This window comes from Rhinolophus sinicus, linkage group LG16 (genome assembly GCF_036562045.2).
Source record: "Rhinolophus sinicus isolate RSC01 linkage group LG16, ASM3656204v1, whole genome shotgun sequence".
Lineage (NCBI taxonomy): Eukaryota > Metazoa > Chordata > Mammalia > Chiroptera > Rhinolophidae > Rhinolophus > Rhinolophus sinicus.
In genome coordinates, this window is record NC_133765.1 from 31129483 (window position 1) to 31146303 (window position 16821).

At 47.8% G+C, this 16821-nt stretch overlaps 1 protein-coding gene across 2 annotated transcripts in view; it reads left to right on the forward strand.

Moving 5' to 3' along the window:
- The first annotated feature begins 4708 nt into the window (after nucleotides 1–4708).
- The window catches only part of RBM19 (RNA binding motif protein 19), a 127190-nt gene continuing 115077 nt past the window's right edge, over nucleotides 4709–16821 (forward strand). For both annotated transcript variants that reach the window (XM_019734080.2, XM_074321072.1), the window contains exons 1-8: nucleotides 4709–4866; nucleotides 8307–8489; nucleotides 9809–9934; nucleotides 10138–10176; nucleotides 10516–10708; nucleotides 11806–12083; nucleotides 13198–13278; nucleotides 16065–16143. In XM_019734080.2, the coding sequence (XP_019589639.2) occupies nucleotides 4831–4866; nucleotides 8307–8489; nucleotides 9809–9934; nucleotides 10138–10176; nucleotides 10516–10708; nucleotides 11806–12083; nucleotides 13198–13278; nucleotides 16065–16143 (1015 nt within the window). In that variant the 5' untranslated portion in view covers nucleotides 4709–4830. The remainder of the gene's footprint in view (nucleotides 4867–8306; nucleotides 8490–9808; nucleotides 9935–10137; nucleotides 10177–10515; nucleotides 10709–11805; nucleotides 12084–13197; nucleotides 13279–16064; nucleotides 16144–16821) is intronic.

Sequence of the window (16821 nt, forward strand, 5' to 3'; positions counted from 1 at the left end):
AGGTCCCCTAGGGCCTGTACCCCACTTCTCATAATGCTCACTACGTTTGTCATTCTTAGTCTAATGTTAGCTCCCCCGTGAGCAGAATGTTCCTTCAGCACAGGAACAGTGCCTGTAGTCTTTACGGCCATCGCCCCAGGACCTGGCACAAGTCACTCAAATATTCGTGGGATTGGATTAAATTAAAAGGTATCAGGATTTCAAGAAGAGCTGCTGTTTGAAGAAACAGAAGAATGCCTGCCCTGTGAGGATTAGGTCACCAGAGAACTGATGGTGATGGGACACCTCCAAGATTAGAGGGTTTCTAGTAAAGTGGCAGATATAGTGTACCAGTTAGCTAGTGCTATGTAATGAACTACTCCAAACCCAGAGGCTTAAAACAATTAGCATCTATGATGACGCATGAGTCTGTAGGTCAGTGAATTAATCTGGGTCCCCTAGAGAAACAGAACCAATAGGCAAAATATGGGGTGGGGAGAGAGAGAGAGAGAGAGAGAGAGAGAGAGAGAGAGAGAGAGAGAGAGAGAGAGACTGTAAGGAATTGGCTTATATAGATATAGAGGCCGAGAGGTCCCAAAATCTGCAGTTGACAAGCTGGAGCTCAGGAGCTCAGGAGCCGGAGTCTGAGTTCGAAGGCAGACGCAGACCCATCTTCCAGCTCAAAGACAAGCAGAAAGAATTCTCCCTTACTCCACCTTTTGTTCTATTCCTTCAGGCCTCCAATGGATTAGCTCAGGCCCGTCCACATTGGGGAGGGGAATCTGCTTTATCGGTCCACCAATTCAAGTGTTCGCCTCACCCAGAAACACCGCTAGCATAACTGTTAACCAAGTATCTGGGCCCCCCATGGCCCTGTCAAGTTGACTCATAAAATTCACCATCACGGTCAACTCGTTGGCTCAATTCCTTTGGGGCAGGCTCAGCTGATCTGGGCTCCTGAGATGTCCGTGGTCCGTTGGCAGATGAGCGGGGAGCTGGCTGGTCTAGGATGGGTTCACCCACATGTTTGGTGGTCAGCTAGCTGTCACTGGGGGCGATGGAAGTAAGCAGGCGGTGTGTCTCTCCTCACCCACAAGGTTAAGCTGGGCTTGTTGTCAGGGTGTGCAGGGCTCCCAGAGAGAGAGGCAGGGCCCCTGGTTACCTAGGCTCAGATGTGGTATTGCTGCGTCTGCCTCAGTCTGTAGATCAAAATAGGTCACAGGGTCAGTCCCTATGCAAAAGGTAGGGAGATAGGCTCTCTCCCGATGGGAAGAACTGTAAATCCTCAATGCAGGATGTGGATAAATGAGCGAGGGTGGGGATAACAGAGGTCATTTTTGCATTCGATCTATTACAGCTGGAATTGTGGCTGCATAACTTCTGAGCTGTGACCTTTACACTTTACTTTCAAACAAAAAAGGGTAAAAATTCCTACCTTACAACATTGTTGTCACATGGATCAGGGATCAGGTACAAGAAAATGTGGAGTTCCAGTTCCTGACATGTCCTCAACCTTCTTCTCCATATAACCCTCCATACTTGTCAATTTCCAGCTTTCAAGGCTCACTGCTTCCAGGAAGCCTCCCCTGACAGCACCCTGGCCCACCATCATCAGACCTACCTTTAGGAAGCACTCTGAACAGTAAAATATTAATAATTGATGTCTAAAATGTCTTCGGACATTATCCTTTCTACTTAAAATGTCTCAAGCCCCATTCCAGAGGCCACAAGAGCTCAGATTCCTCCTCAATGTCTCTTTTGGTAAATGAATTAGATTTTTTTAAAAAATCAAACACGCACCCAGCAACAATTACCTCTCTTACCCCGGCGGTCCTATGCTCCTTCCTAGAGGAAACCCTGTTACCAATTTTTCATTTATTCCTCCAGAGATTGCCAAGCTTGGGGATCAGCAAACATTTTCTATTAAGGGCCAGGTAGTAAATGTCTTCAGCTTTGCAGGTATATGGTTTGTCGCAACTACCCAACTCTGCTGTTGCAACAACAACAACAAATGTGCCCAAAGGTAAGACAAATGCACGGGTGTGGCTGTGTGCCAATAAAACTTTATTGACAGACACGGAAATTTGAATGTCACAGAATTTTTGAGTCACAAAACATTCTTCTTCTTTTGACATATTTTTCCAACCATTTAAACATGTGAAAAACATTCTGAGCTGTGAGGCCATACGAAAATGGGCGGTGGGCAGAATTTGACTTGGGATATGTATATCGTTTGCTGACCTCCATTTAGAAGCAAGCCTTCAGAGAGTCTTTTTCTTCTCCACCAAAGGAAGCATGCCTCTGCATCTCACTTTGCCCTTAATAGGGTACATTGGTGATTATTCCACCTCTATAAATACTGACCTCCTACAACTTTTTAATTTTCAAAATATATATTTAAAAATATTTAATAAACTCTTTAGAATCATTTTAGATTTTTTAGAATCACGAAAGGTTGTGAGAATATTAGAGTTTTCATATACCCTGCACCCAGATTCCCCTATTCTTAACATCACTGTGGTATATTTGTCATAACTAATGAACCAATAGTGACACACTGTTACTAACTAAAGTCCACGCTTTGTTTAGATTTCCCCAGTTCCCCCCCCCCCCACCCATGTCCTTTTTTATGTTCCAGGATCCCATATCACATTTAGGCATCAGATTTCCCTCCTTAGGTTCCTCCTGGCTGGGACAGTTTCTCAGACTTTTTTTTGTTTTTGATGACCTTGACAGGTTTGAAGAGTTCTGGTCAGGGATTTTGTAGGATGGCTCTCAATTGGGAGTTGTCTGATGTTTTCCTCATAATTATACTCCTCACACAGAGGAAATCAAGAGTTCAGTACCCTCTCCTCTTTCCATCCAGCCTCTTCCAACCCCTTCTCTCCCCACTGTGGGCCTTTCCCTGGTGGGAAGTACATTCTCTCAAGGTCCAGACACAGCCCTTCTCCTGAAGGCAGCTGTGGGCGGAGCTAGGTTAGACCTGCCTGGTTTGTTTTTTAATTCCCAGCTGGAATCACAGAGGCCAGCCCGGTGGGGTCCAGGTGCCCCCCGGATCATTTGCTGGGAGAGAAAAGGAGGCAGGAGACAAAACAGGAAAGCAGGAGAGCAAGGAGACTAATAATAACATTACAACGTGGCTGTTTATTAAATGCACGGGGATATACAGCCCAGGAACAGTCTCTCCTTCCTCCAACATGTGGCAACCATATTTTCTTGGCCCAGCATTGAAACATCAGGATTGGCAAAGAGCATTCCATTTTCTTTTAATACCTTTGAAAGACCCTCTGATTTGTGAATTTCTTCAGGGAAGGCTACATGTAGTTGCACATTTTAATAAAGGCAGTTCATGAAAATAATAAAAGAACATGAGGCCAGGACTGGCTGGGCAACCCGCACTTGCCCTCTCATAAAAGGCTAAGATCTCGGAACTGCTTCATAAAGCCTGCCCCAGCTGGTCCTGACCAGGGTCATGGTGTGCAGAAAACAGCCCCCTAATTGTCATTTAACGAAAGAGCACTTTCATACGTATCAATAAATATCTGTTGAACAAACAAATGACTTTGAAACACCGTGACCTTAAGTCATCGACTCTAGGCTCAAGGGTATATTTTTACGTTTGTGTGTGTGTGTGTGTGTTTTCATTGAATAGACAGTCAACGTCAGACAGAGAGAAGATGAAATTTGATCTTCTGAATAACATATTGCAAAGGAAGTCGTGGGCTGAAGGCCACTACTTGAAAAAGAAGCTATGGCCATGCTCCAATCCCCAGGACCTACGAAGGTGATCTTATTTGCATATACTCGTTATACTAATTTGCATATATAATTAAATTAAGTTACTTATTTGCATATATAGTTAAGTTAAGGGTTTTGAAATGAGATCATTGTGGATGAAGGATGGTCTCTAAACCCAATAGCAGTATCCTGATAAGAGAAAAACGAGGAAGACAGATTTGGCACAGATGCTAAAGCAGAGCATGGCTGTGTGAAGATGGAGCTGGAGATTGGAGTGACGTAAGTTACAAATCAAGGCACATCTGAAGTCACCAGAAACTGGAAGAGGCAAGGGAGGATTCTCCCCTAGAGACTTCCAAGGGAGCACAGCCTTGCTGACACCTTCATTTTGGATTTCTGGCCTCCAGAATTGTGACAGAATAGATTTCTGTTGTTTTCAGCCACTAAATTTCTGGTAATTTGTTACAGCAACCCTAGGAAACCAATACACCCCATAATCCTATTATTTAAAACTTAACTATCTACACGACTTTGAGCAAGCTGCTTCACTTGACTGGTTCCCAGTTTACTCACAGACAAAATAGGAAAAATGTTTAGTTCCAATGTACACATTCCAATGTTTCCAGGTGATGCTCAGTAATTGATTCATAGCATCTGGCAGCCTCTCTGAGTCTCCTTTTCCCCATCTCTAAAAGGGAGGCAAGAATCCCACATCCTGTCCCCATTCTTAGGGTCGGTTTAGGATTCAATAAAATAAAATAGAGAAGTAGGTTAAAACATCTACTCAGCGCTTAAACCCTCAGCCGGCCGCCTGCAATCTTCCGCCAATGTTAGGAACCAGCGCCCCCTGTCGATTTTGCTTCGTGTCTCCAGGCGTCGCCAAACAGTTTGCGCCTGCGCAGAATGCAAGCCTCAGGCACGCCCCTAGTGTGTGTGACTTCCTTGGGTAGCTCGGTTTAGCCACGCCTACTTCCGGAGGGGGCCGGCCTAGGTCCGGAGCACATGACTCTTCCGGCTCGCTAAAGATGGCGGCGCCCACAACTGTAGCGTGAAAGTGGTTTGTGGCAGACGCTGTCCATTCGTGCTGGAATCAAAACAGCGGAACTGGGCACCATGTCACGACTGATCGTTAAGAACCTCCCGAATGGGGTGAGTGCAGAGCCTGGACGTGGGAATCTGAAATTGGGACCAGTCGGGAGCCCGGGGTTGGGAGGGAGGTGGCTGGGGAGAATTGACGAGTTTTCGTTCTGGGGTAGGAGTCCGGGTGGATCTGGAACCCAAAAGGGTTAGGATCCTCGGCTTATCCTCATTTGACAGTTGAGAGGGAGGGCATAGTGACTGCTCAAGATTTCACAGCCGGCCTGTGGGTACCTGATACCCAGTCCGACAACTTATCCCAGGGAGATGCCAATCCCCACCTTGGACCGAATGCCTTGCTCCCACAATCCCTCTCGTCCGATCACGTTTTTTTGTTGACTCCTGACTGGGTCGCACACAGTCCCTTCCCATTCAGCGGACTGTTGGGGAGACGATGGGGAGTAATAGGCTTACCACCTGCGTTCCAATTCCAACAGGGCAGGTCGGATTAGTTTAAGACAACGGGGTGGGTGTGAAGGGGCTTTAAGCCATTTATCCAGTGAGTGGCTGGGCGTGACCCAGTCATACTTGTCTTTTTCTCTAGTGCCCCGCACAGAACCTGGCACGTGGGAGGCACTTAATAAACACATGCCCAATAATCGAGTGAAGAAATAGGTGAATGTGTGTGGTATTAGCTGATTGGGTGCAATCTGCTGGCATGGATCATCTTTATCTATTTCCCTGTAACTTTTCATGCATGGAGAGCCCCCACACCACTGGTGCGGCTAAGAAGCTCATTCCCAAAATACAAAATGTGCCATTTGGATGATGTGAGAGAGCTTCTGTATTCTTGACCCTACTCCTTGGGAGTTTCTCTCCTTAGAAAGCGTAAGAGCACAAAGCCATTTCTGTTTTATTACTGTGCTTTTGTTTTGTTTTTAACTTGGAGGGGCAGGAACCTATGACACGATGGTAAAAATTTGAACGGTACAGCAGTGTGTAAAATGAGAAGCAAAGTTTGTTCCATTCTACCCTCCATCTTTCTCCAGGAGTAACCATCTTCTATGGCTTGGTTTTAGGACTCCTTGCAGACGTCTCTTTATGTTCAGACAGTGTGCTCTCACCTCCATTTCTTGGCCTATTAACCCCAATGACTATCTGCTGACTGCTGATCCCCCCACTGTGAAAGATGAGGAAATAGATCTATTCCTCCCTTCCAGTCTTGTTTATTATTTTTAATTCTGCCGTCATTTACCCTTATTGATCATAGCAGCTTTAAGCAGTGACTCTTGATGCCTCTGATGGATGAGGATGGCTACCCTTCCCCTCGCAATTTCCATGTCATTGTGCTTCTCAGGGTGGCTGAGTTGCTTGACTCGTGTGATGAAAGAAAGAATTCAGAAAAACAATAGTAGTAGCTAACACTTGGAGAGCTTACTATGTGCCAGGCAGTATTACAAGTGCTTTAGGTAACATAACTCATTTAACCCTCACCATAACCCCACAAGGTAGGTTCCATTAGTATGCCTCTTTTAAAGGGGAAGAAACGAAGGTACAGCAAGATAAAGTGATTTGCCTGAGGTCACACACAGCTGGTAATCCATAGAGCAGGGAGTAAAACTGAGCAGCCTGGTTCTAGAATTTACATTCATGATCACTGCACGAAACTGCCTCTCTTAGCTTGATTGCATGCGCTTGTCTTCATTCTTTCCCCTCAGATAAACATTAAGTAGTGAGAACTTGTTATGTTGCTGACATTGTTGATAGAGGTGGATAAGACTCAGTCCCTTCTTTTGTGGCACTTGCAGTCTAATGGAGGAGACAGACACCAGACCACTCAGACAGAAGGTGCAGGGGTTGAAACAGGAACCGGGGCTGTGTAAGCACAGAGGGCTTAATTACCTGGCCCACCTGAGGACTCTAGGAGAAGCTTCCTGGGGAACTTGAGGTGAATGCACTGAAGAGGAGGGCGAGTTAGCCAGGGCTTATCTGAGGAGATTGACCCAGAGGAGACAACAGTAGTGAAACCTCAGAGGTGAGAAGCAGAGAAAGCTGTGAGGAACTTGGCAGATGCTGCTGAAGAGCTTGGTTGGGGCCAGACCATAGAGAATCTCATGTTTTACATTAGGTGCGTATTCTTGAGCCTTTGGTGTTAGAAAGTCACCGAAAGGTTTTTGACAGAGGAGTAATGGGTCAGACACCTGTGGTCTCTCCCAGTTCATGGGAAGATGAATTCACTTCCCTAATACCGGAGTTGAGTTACAAAGCTTGATGCTATGTTGGACAGGTCACTGATTCTCTGTGAGCTCCCTTCTCTCCTCAATAAAATGATGAGAAATAATTCTTAACTCAGAGTGATGGTGAGATTTCAGTGGGATCAGAATTAAGGACCTGCTTCAGAAAATGTCTTTTTCCTTCTTACTGGGCTGCCATGGCCTCGATTTTCTTGAGTTTTAAAATGGATTTTGATATTTGTGGGGCTCTGTGTGTCCCCTTCAACCTGACACTACCCACCCCTACCTACCTACACACACACACACACACACACCTCCCAGTATCTGCTTAAAACTCACTGAATTGTGAAGGTGGCCCTGGCTAGAGTGAGGATGATGGGAAGCCAGGAGCCAGCTTTATATAGCTTAGGGCTCTTTGATCAAATAATAATATTACTGTATTAGTTTTCTATTGCTACTGTAAGACATTGCCACAAATCAGTGACTTAAACAAAACAAATACATCATGTTACAATTTGGTAGATACTAGAATCAGCAGGGCTGCGTTCCTCTTGGAGAACCTAGGGGAGAATCCGTTTCCTTGCCTTGTTCAGCTTCGGGAGGCCTCCTGCATTCATCGGCTGCTAGCCCCACCCTAAATCTTCAAAGGCAGTAGCGTAGCATCTTACTATGTCTTTCTGCTCCATCATCACATTGCCTTTTCTGACTGACCCTCCGGCCTCTCTCGTATAAGGACTCTTGTGATCATATTGGGTCCACCCAGATAATCCGGGATAATTTCCTCTTCTCAAAATCCTTAATCTAATCACATGTGCACAGTCATGTAAGGTCACATTTTCACAGGTCCCAGGGATTAGGATGTGGCCATCTTTTGGGGGTGCTTCATTATTCTATCACAATTAGCAAACACTATGCAGTTTCGCCTGTTTGTTCATGCACTCATTTATTCTGACAAGCGTTTATGAGGTACACGCTTTGCAGCAGCCGAAATGCTGGGCTCTTTGTAATTGATCTTCTTACCCTTCTAACAGCCCACAGGATGGAAAGACTTCATAGCAGCCATTCTGGGTCTTGATTTCCTTGCGAATGAACTGGGTCGGGGTCTTGCTCAAGGCCACACAGCTAGTTAGTGTTCGAGCCAGAGCTGGAACCAGGTCTAATTGTAAAGCACACTCTGTCACCACCTCGTCGAAGGTCACCTTTGGGTTTCCAGCCTGTTCGGTCCCCCTGGCTCTGATGCCTCCCAGCTCCTCCCTCATCGTGCCTGTTCTGTTCTAGATGAAGGAGGAGCGTTTCAGGCAGCTGTTTGCCGCCTTCGGCACGCTGACCGACTGCAGTCTGAAGTTCACCAAAGACGGCAAGTTCCGGAAGTTCGGCTTCATCGGCTTCCGGTCTGAGGAAGAGGCCCAGAGCGCGCTGAGCCATTTCAACAAGAGTTTTATCGACACATCCCGGATCACAGTGAGTGGGCGTGGACCTCGCCCCTGCCTGCCTGTCCAGAGTGACCACTTGATCTTTCCCTCCACACCCCTTGATGTCCTTGATCTCCCTCACTGCTTCTCAAACTTGCATGCCTACAAATCTCCTGGGGAGCTTGTTCAAGCAGTTTCCTGGGTCCTGTCTCCAGAGTTCCTGATTCAGTATGTTGGGGATGGGGGCCGGGGAGACCAAGAATTCGCATGTCTAACAAGCCCCCAGGAGATGCCATGCGGCTGGTCCCAACATGAGAACCACTGGTCCATATCCTTCCGTCACTCACCCGTTTAGCAAGCACTCAGTGAGCACTTACTTGACGCTGGGAATTTCGAGAGAATGTGGTACCCTGGCCCCTGTCCTCAAGGAGCCGGCAGCCTCGGAGCAGGCAGGGGGCCAGCAGCTAAACAGGCCGCTTCCAGTCAGTGTGATCAGTGATGACAGGGAAGCACTGGCTCCTGTTGGAGAACAGAGGAGGTGCCTTCCCTTGCTGGGGGTAGGGGTGGGTCTGGGGTGGTCAGGAAGGCTTTCTGGAGGAGGAGGTCCGACTTGTGTCACTCATGTGCATTGAATGGCTTTTCTCATTACCCTAGAGTTGTTCTCTGGGACCGTTTGAGCTCGCTTCACAGTCATTATGGTAATACCAGCAGCCGTTAGCTCCGTATTACCTTGTCCCAGACCCTGTATCATCTCATTTCATCCACAGCCACACTTGGATTGGATGGCTAAGAGCTCAGGCTCCAGGGCCACACCCCTGAGTTCCAGCCTTCATTCTGTCGCTTTCTACCTGGGTGACCTTGGGCATGTTACTTGTCTGCGTTTCAGTTTCCTGATCTGAGAAGTAGGGAGAGTCGTGGTTCCTCCCTCCCACTGTTGGGAGGCTCAGGGTGCAGCAGGCCCTCAAATAATGTCGTTTTGTTCAGTGTCATTTGGCTCAACATCGATGAGATGCCATAGGCATTTAACTCTTGTTTATCTCAGTTAGCCTGTGGGAAAATGGGTTTTGTTATGTTTCACTTAACGTCACAGCACTTATGATGTTAAGTGAGACCCTACTGTAGTCATACATGCAAAGCATTTAAGGCCACCTGGCACGTGGAATTTTTCGGTAAATGTCAACGAGCACGGTGACTTGAAGGAAGAAAAAGCCAAGGCGAGGGGAGGATAAGTAGTTTGTTCCCACTGACTCAGCTAGTCAGTGGCAGGTGCCTTTTTAAAAAGCCTGAGCTCCCAGGTGCTGAAGGGCAGCCACCCGTGCTGGTCATGGTGGCAGGTGTCTCCATCGTCACCCTCTATCTCTCATGTAGGTGGAGTTCTGCAAGTCATTTGGGGACCCAACAAAGCCCCGAGCCTGGAGCAGGCATGCCCAGAAACCAAGCCAGTCCAAGCAACCTTCAAATAACAAAGACTCCGTCCCCCCAGAAACTGAGAAGGTACGTAGGAGGTCACTTGTGTCCACGTGCCTGGTGTCGAGGTGATCACCCCTGGGGAGGGGGGGGGCTGGGAAGTGGGAGCAGAGATGACCTGAGAATTCCTCTCTGATGGTTCCTGAAGAGGGGCCCTCCCCAGGCAGTGTGGTTCCGACCCCCCTCACCCTTCACCTGTGACCCTCATTGTCTGTGCCTTCTGTTTTCAGAATGACAAGAAGAAAAAGGTAGCAAGTGAACTGGAGAAGGTGAGTCCTGTTGACCAAGAAAGCGGGCACGCAGGGGCAGTCCCTAGGGGAGTGGGGGCCGTAGCAGGAGTGGAGAGGGCAGAGGCCGGCCTGGCCAGCAGAGCCCGGCCTGTCGTCTCCCCTGGCCATGTCTCTGTGGCTTCTTCATCTTCTTATCTGATGAGAGTCCATTCTGCCCTCCCAGGACTGACCCAGCTGACCACAAGGGTCCTCTAGAGACCGGGGGGAATGAACTTGGAGGACACTCTTACCCTCCTGAAAGTTAGGAGGGGTGAGCCTGACATGAGCCTTCTCTTTCTGTTGTCCCTTCTTCCTGCTGCCCTGTTCCGGTACCACCAGCTGAAGGAAGACACCGAGTTCCGGGAGTTCCTGTCAGTTCACCAGAAGCGGGTACAGACAGCCACGTGGGCGAACGATGCCCTGGACGCTGAGCCTTCCAAGGGGAAGAGCAAGCCGGCCAATGATTACCTGAATTTCGACTCCGATTCGGGCCAGGAGAGTGAGGAGGAGGGAGCCGGGGAGGACCTGGAAGGTGAGGTCATCCACCCGCATGTGTGTGCTTCCTGCCAGCGTGCGTGCCCCTGCCTGTGTCCGGGCAGGCCTGTGTGTGTGTGACATGGGGCCCCTCAGTGCCAGGCAGGGCCAGTGGGCCAGTCTTGTGTGGGTGGTGATCCCAACCGCAGTTACTGTGACCTTGACTGATCTGGTCACTTACTCATTCAGTCAGTCAGTCACTCAGATATCGAGCCCCTGCGGTATGCCAGGCACTGCTTTGGGCATTAGGGATACAGCGGTGAGCAACAGACAGAAGAATCCTGCCCCCGTGGAGCTGTCAGCCTGGTGGGGGAAGAGAAACCTAAAGAAGGAAGTCCACTATTTAGGGTATCACGTGAAGGCGAATGCCACAGAGAGAGAGCAGGAAAGGGGGTGGCAGAGTTCTCGGGGAAGGCCTGTGAGGAGGTGCAAAGGCCAGAGGGAGGTAAGGGAGAGAGCCACTGGCCTCAGAAGGGGCTCACGGTGCAGCGGGGGACGGACGGGTGCGTGAGCAATTGCATCCAGATGGGAGGTTGGGGATGGAGGACCGGGAATTGATTTTGGTTCAAAGCCAGAGAGTGAATTTGATGGGAATTTTATGCGTGGTAAGGTTTCTGTGCAAAGCTGGTATCCATTGGGAGTGGGTGGGACCCAGTCATGGAGGGGACAGGGGGCAGAGGACACGCAGGGAGCTCTGCTGGCTCAGGATGGAGGAGCCCGGAGGAGAAGCCAGTCGGCTCAGCTGGCCTGATGGGCAGGAATTTGGGTTTTATCCTGTGAGTGTCTGGAAACCACTGGAGGGTTTAATCCAGGAATGACAAAAAAAAAAAAAATCCTACAGGAAAGAACGGATTGAGGAGGGCAAAGCTCGTGCTGGGAACCATCACATGTAACACGTGAAATATCAGAACTCTCGTGTTTCACCCCATTTGACATTATTTATCAGAGGACTCTGGGGCTGTGTGGCACAGGGCCGCTGGTCCTGATGGGCTTGGCACCTCTTGCCACCCACCAGTGGCACTGCCGTGCCGTCTGCCGTCCCAGGCCTCTGGTTTGCTCGCGACTGTCGCTGACTCCCAGCCCGTTCTTTTCCAGAGGAGGACGGCCTTGAATCAAAGGCAGCCGGGAAGAAGGAGCTGTCAGACATGGATTACCTGAAATCCAAGGTGGTGAGGGCCAAGTCGCCGTCTTCCTCTGAGGAGGACGAGGAGGAAGAGAGTGAAGATGAAGCCGTGAACTGTGACGAAGGGAGTGAGGCCGAGGACGGCGATTCCTGCGCTGCCCCTGCCCGGCAGGATGGAGAGAGGACAGGGCCCAGCCCAGAGCCAAGGCCCCCGTCTGGGAACAAGAAATCACAGGAGGCCCGAGCAGAGGTGTGTGTGGATTGGGGTGTGCGGGGGTGCCTGGGGAGGTGGCCACCTCATCTCCCACCTGGGAATCCTCTCTGCTTAGAGACAGGGCAGCTTGTCATGTCCTCTGGGTCCCCATTCCCTCATCTCCCAGGGGTCTCAGGGCATCCGCCCTCCTCCTGCTGGGCCCTTTTTTTCAGAACTCCAGGCTTCTTTAGCTCCCTCTTTTCTCTTTCCCCATCCCCCTCCCACCTTTTATTTTCTGCCCCTTCTAATTGCCACACCCTGTCCTTTACTCCTAAAAATGTGTATCCCAGCGTGGTCCTCGAGTATGGTGAGGTCGGAGAGCTATGGGTCTAGATCCTGTTCTGACAGGGAGGAGCCGTGGGACTTGGGGCGACGTACTTCTCTGTGGGCCTCTGATCCTCATCTAGGATGACACTCGGCAGAGCACTGGTCTCTGTGTCCAGTTTCCAAAACCTCTGTGCCTGAGTGTGTGCTGGAACTCGGAAGGTTTCGGGTTTCAGGAAGATAACCCCTGTACCCTATGTAATCTAGCACTGCAGTGGGGTTCGGGGCAGCACCCCACGATCAAGCATGTGACTGTTTCTGCCGTGAATCTAGAATGTCCACTCGTGCTACATGCGATAAATGTCATCTCGAAATTCCCTCCTGTCAGCGCAGAGCAGGCTTTGCTGGCAGATGTGTTCAAGTCCGGGCAGGTTTTGTTGCCAAAGAAGTCAGAAAACATTTAGGTTTTTCAGAACTATTTGGATTCCAGAATTACAGAAAAGATCCTTAACCTATCCTTTCTCTAAGATCGTTTTGAAGATTCAATAAGACAGCGGTGTTTGCAAAGTGTCAGCACAGAATCAGTGGCAGTGAATGTCACGTGACCTCAGGGCTCCTTCCCATGCTCCCTGCCCCTCCATGTAGCCTGTGGCCCCTGTTGGCACCCCCTGTCTCTGACTGGCCAGACGGCGCATCCAGGGCAGGCATGACACTTGCTGCCATTCCTGTGCCTCCCGCCCTGGCAGCCCGTGCCTCCGTGCACTCCCCGAGATGTCTGGGTCTGCCTCTTCCTGGAGCTATACCACGGAGCTCCCTGTGCTCATATCTGCTCTTTGCCATCACTCAGACAGAGAAACCAGCAATCCAGAAGGAACCCACCACCCCCCACACTGTGAAGCTGCGGGGAGCCCCGTTCAACGTCACAGAGGTACGTGCCAGGAAGTAGGACAAGGACAGGGAGCCCCTAAGGCAGCAAGAGAGGAAGGTGGGGCGCTTCTGCTGTCTGCGAGGCTTTAGAAGCAGTTCAGGACTTGACTGGAAGGAGTTGGGAGCCAGAAAAGCTGATAAATAAGACCTTGGGAATTGTCAGGGTTAGGAAACTGGGACGGCACCTGAGAAAGACTGGTTTTACACACTCATCATCTACCCAAAGATGGGCAAGTTTTTTGTTAGGGAAAAAAAACAAAAAAAAGGAGCAGCTGATAAACATTTAGGGCTTTGTGATCGATAGTCTGTGTTGCAACTACTCACTCTGCTGTTGTAGCAGAGGCAGCCTTAGACAATAGGTACATGACTAGGCGTGGCGGTGTGCCAATAAAACTTTATTTACAAAAATAGACGGTGGGCCAGATTTGGCCCACATACTGTAGTATGCGGACTCTGGGTCTACGCAGCAGAGAACACTGTTTAAAATTTCTCTTCTTACGTAAGTCATAAAAGTTTAGTATAAGAAAAATTATAAATGTAGCTAACTAAAAAGAAGAAAGTCAAAATCACCTATAACTGGGATTACTACTTAAAAAGTCATCCAAACTGAGTTGAGAATGAGAAGGGTAACCAGATAGGGTGTTAGGATGCAAGCAAAAATCCAACAGGTCTAATTACTGGCTGTCGCAGACAAACGGGCAACCTGCCCCACACACACACCTGTATCCCACTCATAAATTCTGGGTGTATCTCCTTAGACTTTTTTTTTTTGTGTATAAACAGTGACTTCTTTATTTAAAAAAAAATCCAACTATTTTTAAATTTGTATCCTCTCATTATATCATAAATATCTTTGAATATTGACTACTCTGCTGCAAAATCATTTTTCATGTTGCGTGCTTGTCCTTACTCTGGACAAACTGTGAAATACCCAGTCCCCTAAACTGGGGCGTGGGGTTCTTTCTAATCTCTTGCTGTTGATAAATAATGTCATCAGCATTCCTTAAGCTCAGAGGGCAGCAGATTTTTTTATTCTGTAAAGGTCAGATAGTACGTATCTTAGGCTTTGCAGGCCATTTGTTGTGTATCTTTTCCATTGTACATCTTTTTTTTTTTTTTTAATAACCCTTCAGAAACGTAAGAACCAGTCGTAGCTTGCAGGCCATATAAACATAGGCCCTGGGCGATACTTGGCCTGTGGGCCGTGGTTTGCCAGCCTTTGCTCCAGATCAATATTTTATCCAAGCAAGTGCGTGTACATTTTTAAGGTGTGATACACAATGTCAGCTGCCCTCTGGAAACTGCTAATTTATACTCCCTTCAGCAGAGTATAAGGGGGTCCATTTCTGCAAACCCTGGGGATTAATCTTCATCAATATGACAGGCGAAAATGGCATCTCGTTTGAATTTATATTTTAAATTATTAGCGAGACCATTCATTCTTTCACATTTGTAAATCTCATGTATATCCTCTTTTGCTGGGTGCCTGATCACCTTTTGCCCTATTTTTCTCTTGGTTATCTTTTTTGGTAATCTTTCTGTTCACTGATTTGTAAAAAGTAAAACTTAACCAGTTTCTGAGTGACGTGTATTAGGGTTGTACTAGACTATCTGAGTTGTCCGGTCATTTAGAGTCAGAATGCTTTCAATTACCAACCATGTAGATAATCACACACTTTAAGGAAAAAAAAAGTAAATGTTAGATGGCCTTTTGCAAAACAAATACATAAAAAAATCGTCACTTCTTTCTTTTCCACAAACAATAACAGAAAATATGATGGAAGAGAAGATTCCTTTTATGTATCAACCAAAAAGAAAGTTACCTCTAGATACTCGATGTGCGGAGGTTGAAAAAGTTGAGGTTTAGTTAACTCAGTATCGAAACAGTAGAATATGATGTGTCATTAAAAAGAATGATGTAGAAGATTTCCCAAGATGTATTATCAAGTGAAAAATTCAAGACATCGAACAGTGTGGATGGGTTGTTTTTTGTTTTTGTTTTTCCCTCCAGGAGGCACCTAAACACACATTATATACTATGCTAGATTTCTCGATGATTCCTAAAAATGGTTTTCTTACAAGAATTTGATGATTAGACTTTTTTTAAAAAATTAGGAAAAATTCAGAACTTTGTTGAACTTCTTCCAATAATTTTGTAATGCTTTGATTTGTATGTCTGCCCAGACATTGTAAGCTTCTCAATGCTGGTTCTCTAAAGGGCTTAATCCAATGTACAATCAAATAATGGTTTCACTCCTTTTATTTTTTAATAAAAAGTGATTAAGAGTGATGTGGGCATTGGAATTGTGGGCCATTTTTGTTTCCTTGTTTGAACTTTTGGTGTTTGCTAAAATATCATACTCTGTGCATTTTAAAAATGTGTTTAAGTCACTCATGTCCAAAACAGAAATAGTCAAGAAAGTTGGGAACTGTCTACAGCAGCACTTTCCATGCCTTAATGAGAAGTGGAAAAGGCCAGATTTAACCACAAATATATAAAAAGTTACTTAGGAAAGCAAGATCAGAAACTACACCTTAAAATGCTGATGGTGACATTACTGTTTTATATTTACATTGTTCATCTCCAATTTGTTTCAAATCTTTTTCCAAGGCAGTTTTATTTTATGATGGAGAAAGCATGTATTATTTAGAGGAAAGAGAGAAACCATAAAGGATGAAACACTTCGATAATCTTTCTGAATTCAGGAACTTACCCCATGTCTCTTTATTGGGTTGCACTTTTATTATTGGATTCATAAAGGGGGGAAACTTTTCTTCTCCTGATAGAAAAATGTGATGGAATTCCTGGCACCCCTGAAACCGGTGGCCATTCGAATAGTGAGAAATGCTCACGGAAACAAAACAGGTAAGGTCTGGGATGTTTCGGGGTGGGGAGGGGTCAGAAAGGCCGATGATAAAGATGGAAGGTTGGGGCAGCTGAATTGGGGAGATGTTTGAAGGGCGGCCATTCTTCTTCCGCTTTGTGGTCCCCGGTCCTGTGGATTGGTTAAACCGCTCAGGACAGGGTCTGCCTCTTGTTCCCTGCCTCTGGCAGCCTGGTATATAGTTTTCACCTGTCCTGTTCTCTCCCTCCTCATCTCAGCCACACGTATGCCAGTGGGCTCACCTAGTCCTTCAAACACATGTCTCCAGTCCTGGGGTTTGCTGTGCGAAGTCCCTGGGCAGCTCTGCTGTTGCCTCCACCCCCCACCCCTAACCCATGCCACCCTCTCCCAGGTTTCCACTCTGGGCAGCCAGCACACTCCCTGGGCTTTGGAGCCCTGAGTTCTGGCTGCCCTGGGGCAGGGAACATGCTGGTACGAAGGGTCTGAGCTTGGAGAGGTGGGAGCCTGCCCATGCCTGCCTGTTGGCCAGGCCAAGGGTCTGGGACACACAGGAGCAGACTTGGCGCTCCAGAGAACCACGCTAAGGCCCTCTGGGCAGCACGAGGCATGCAGGCTATCCTGGGCAAGAAGATGCTGGCTTGGGCCCAGTGGTTGGGAGCTGCTGGGTCTGGAGTCGGGGGAAGAAAGGGTTCCTGCTT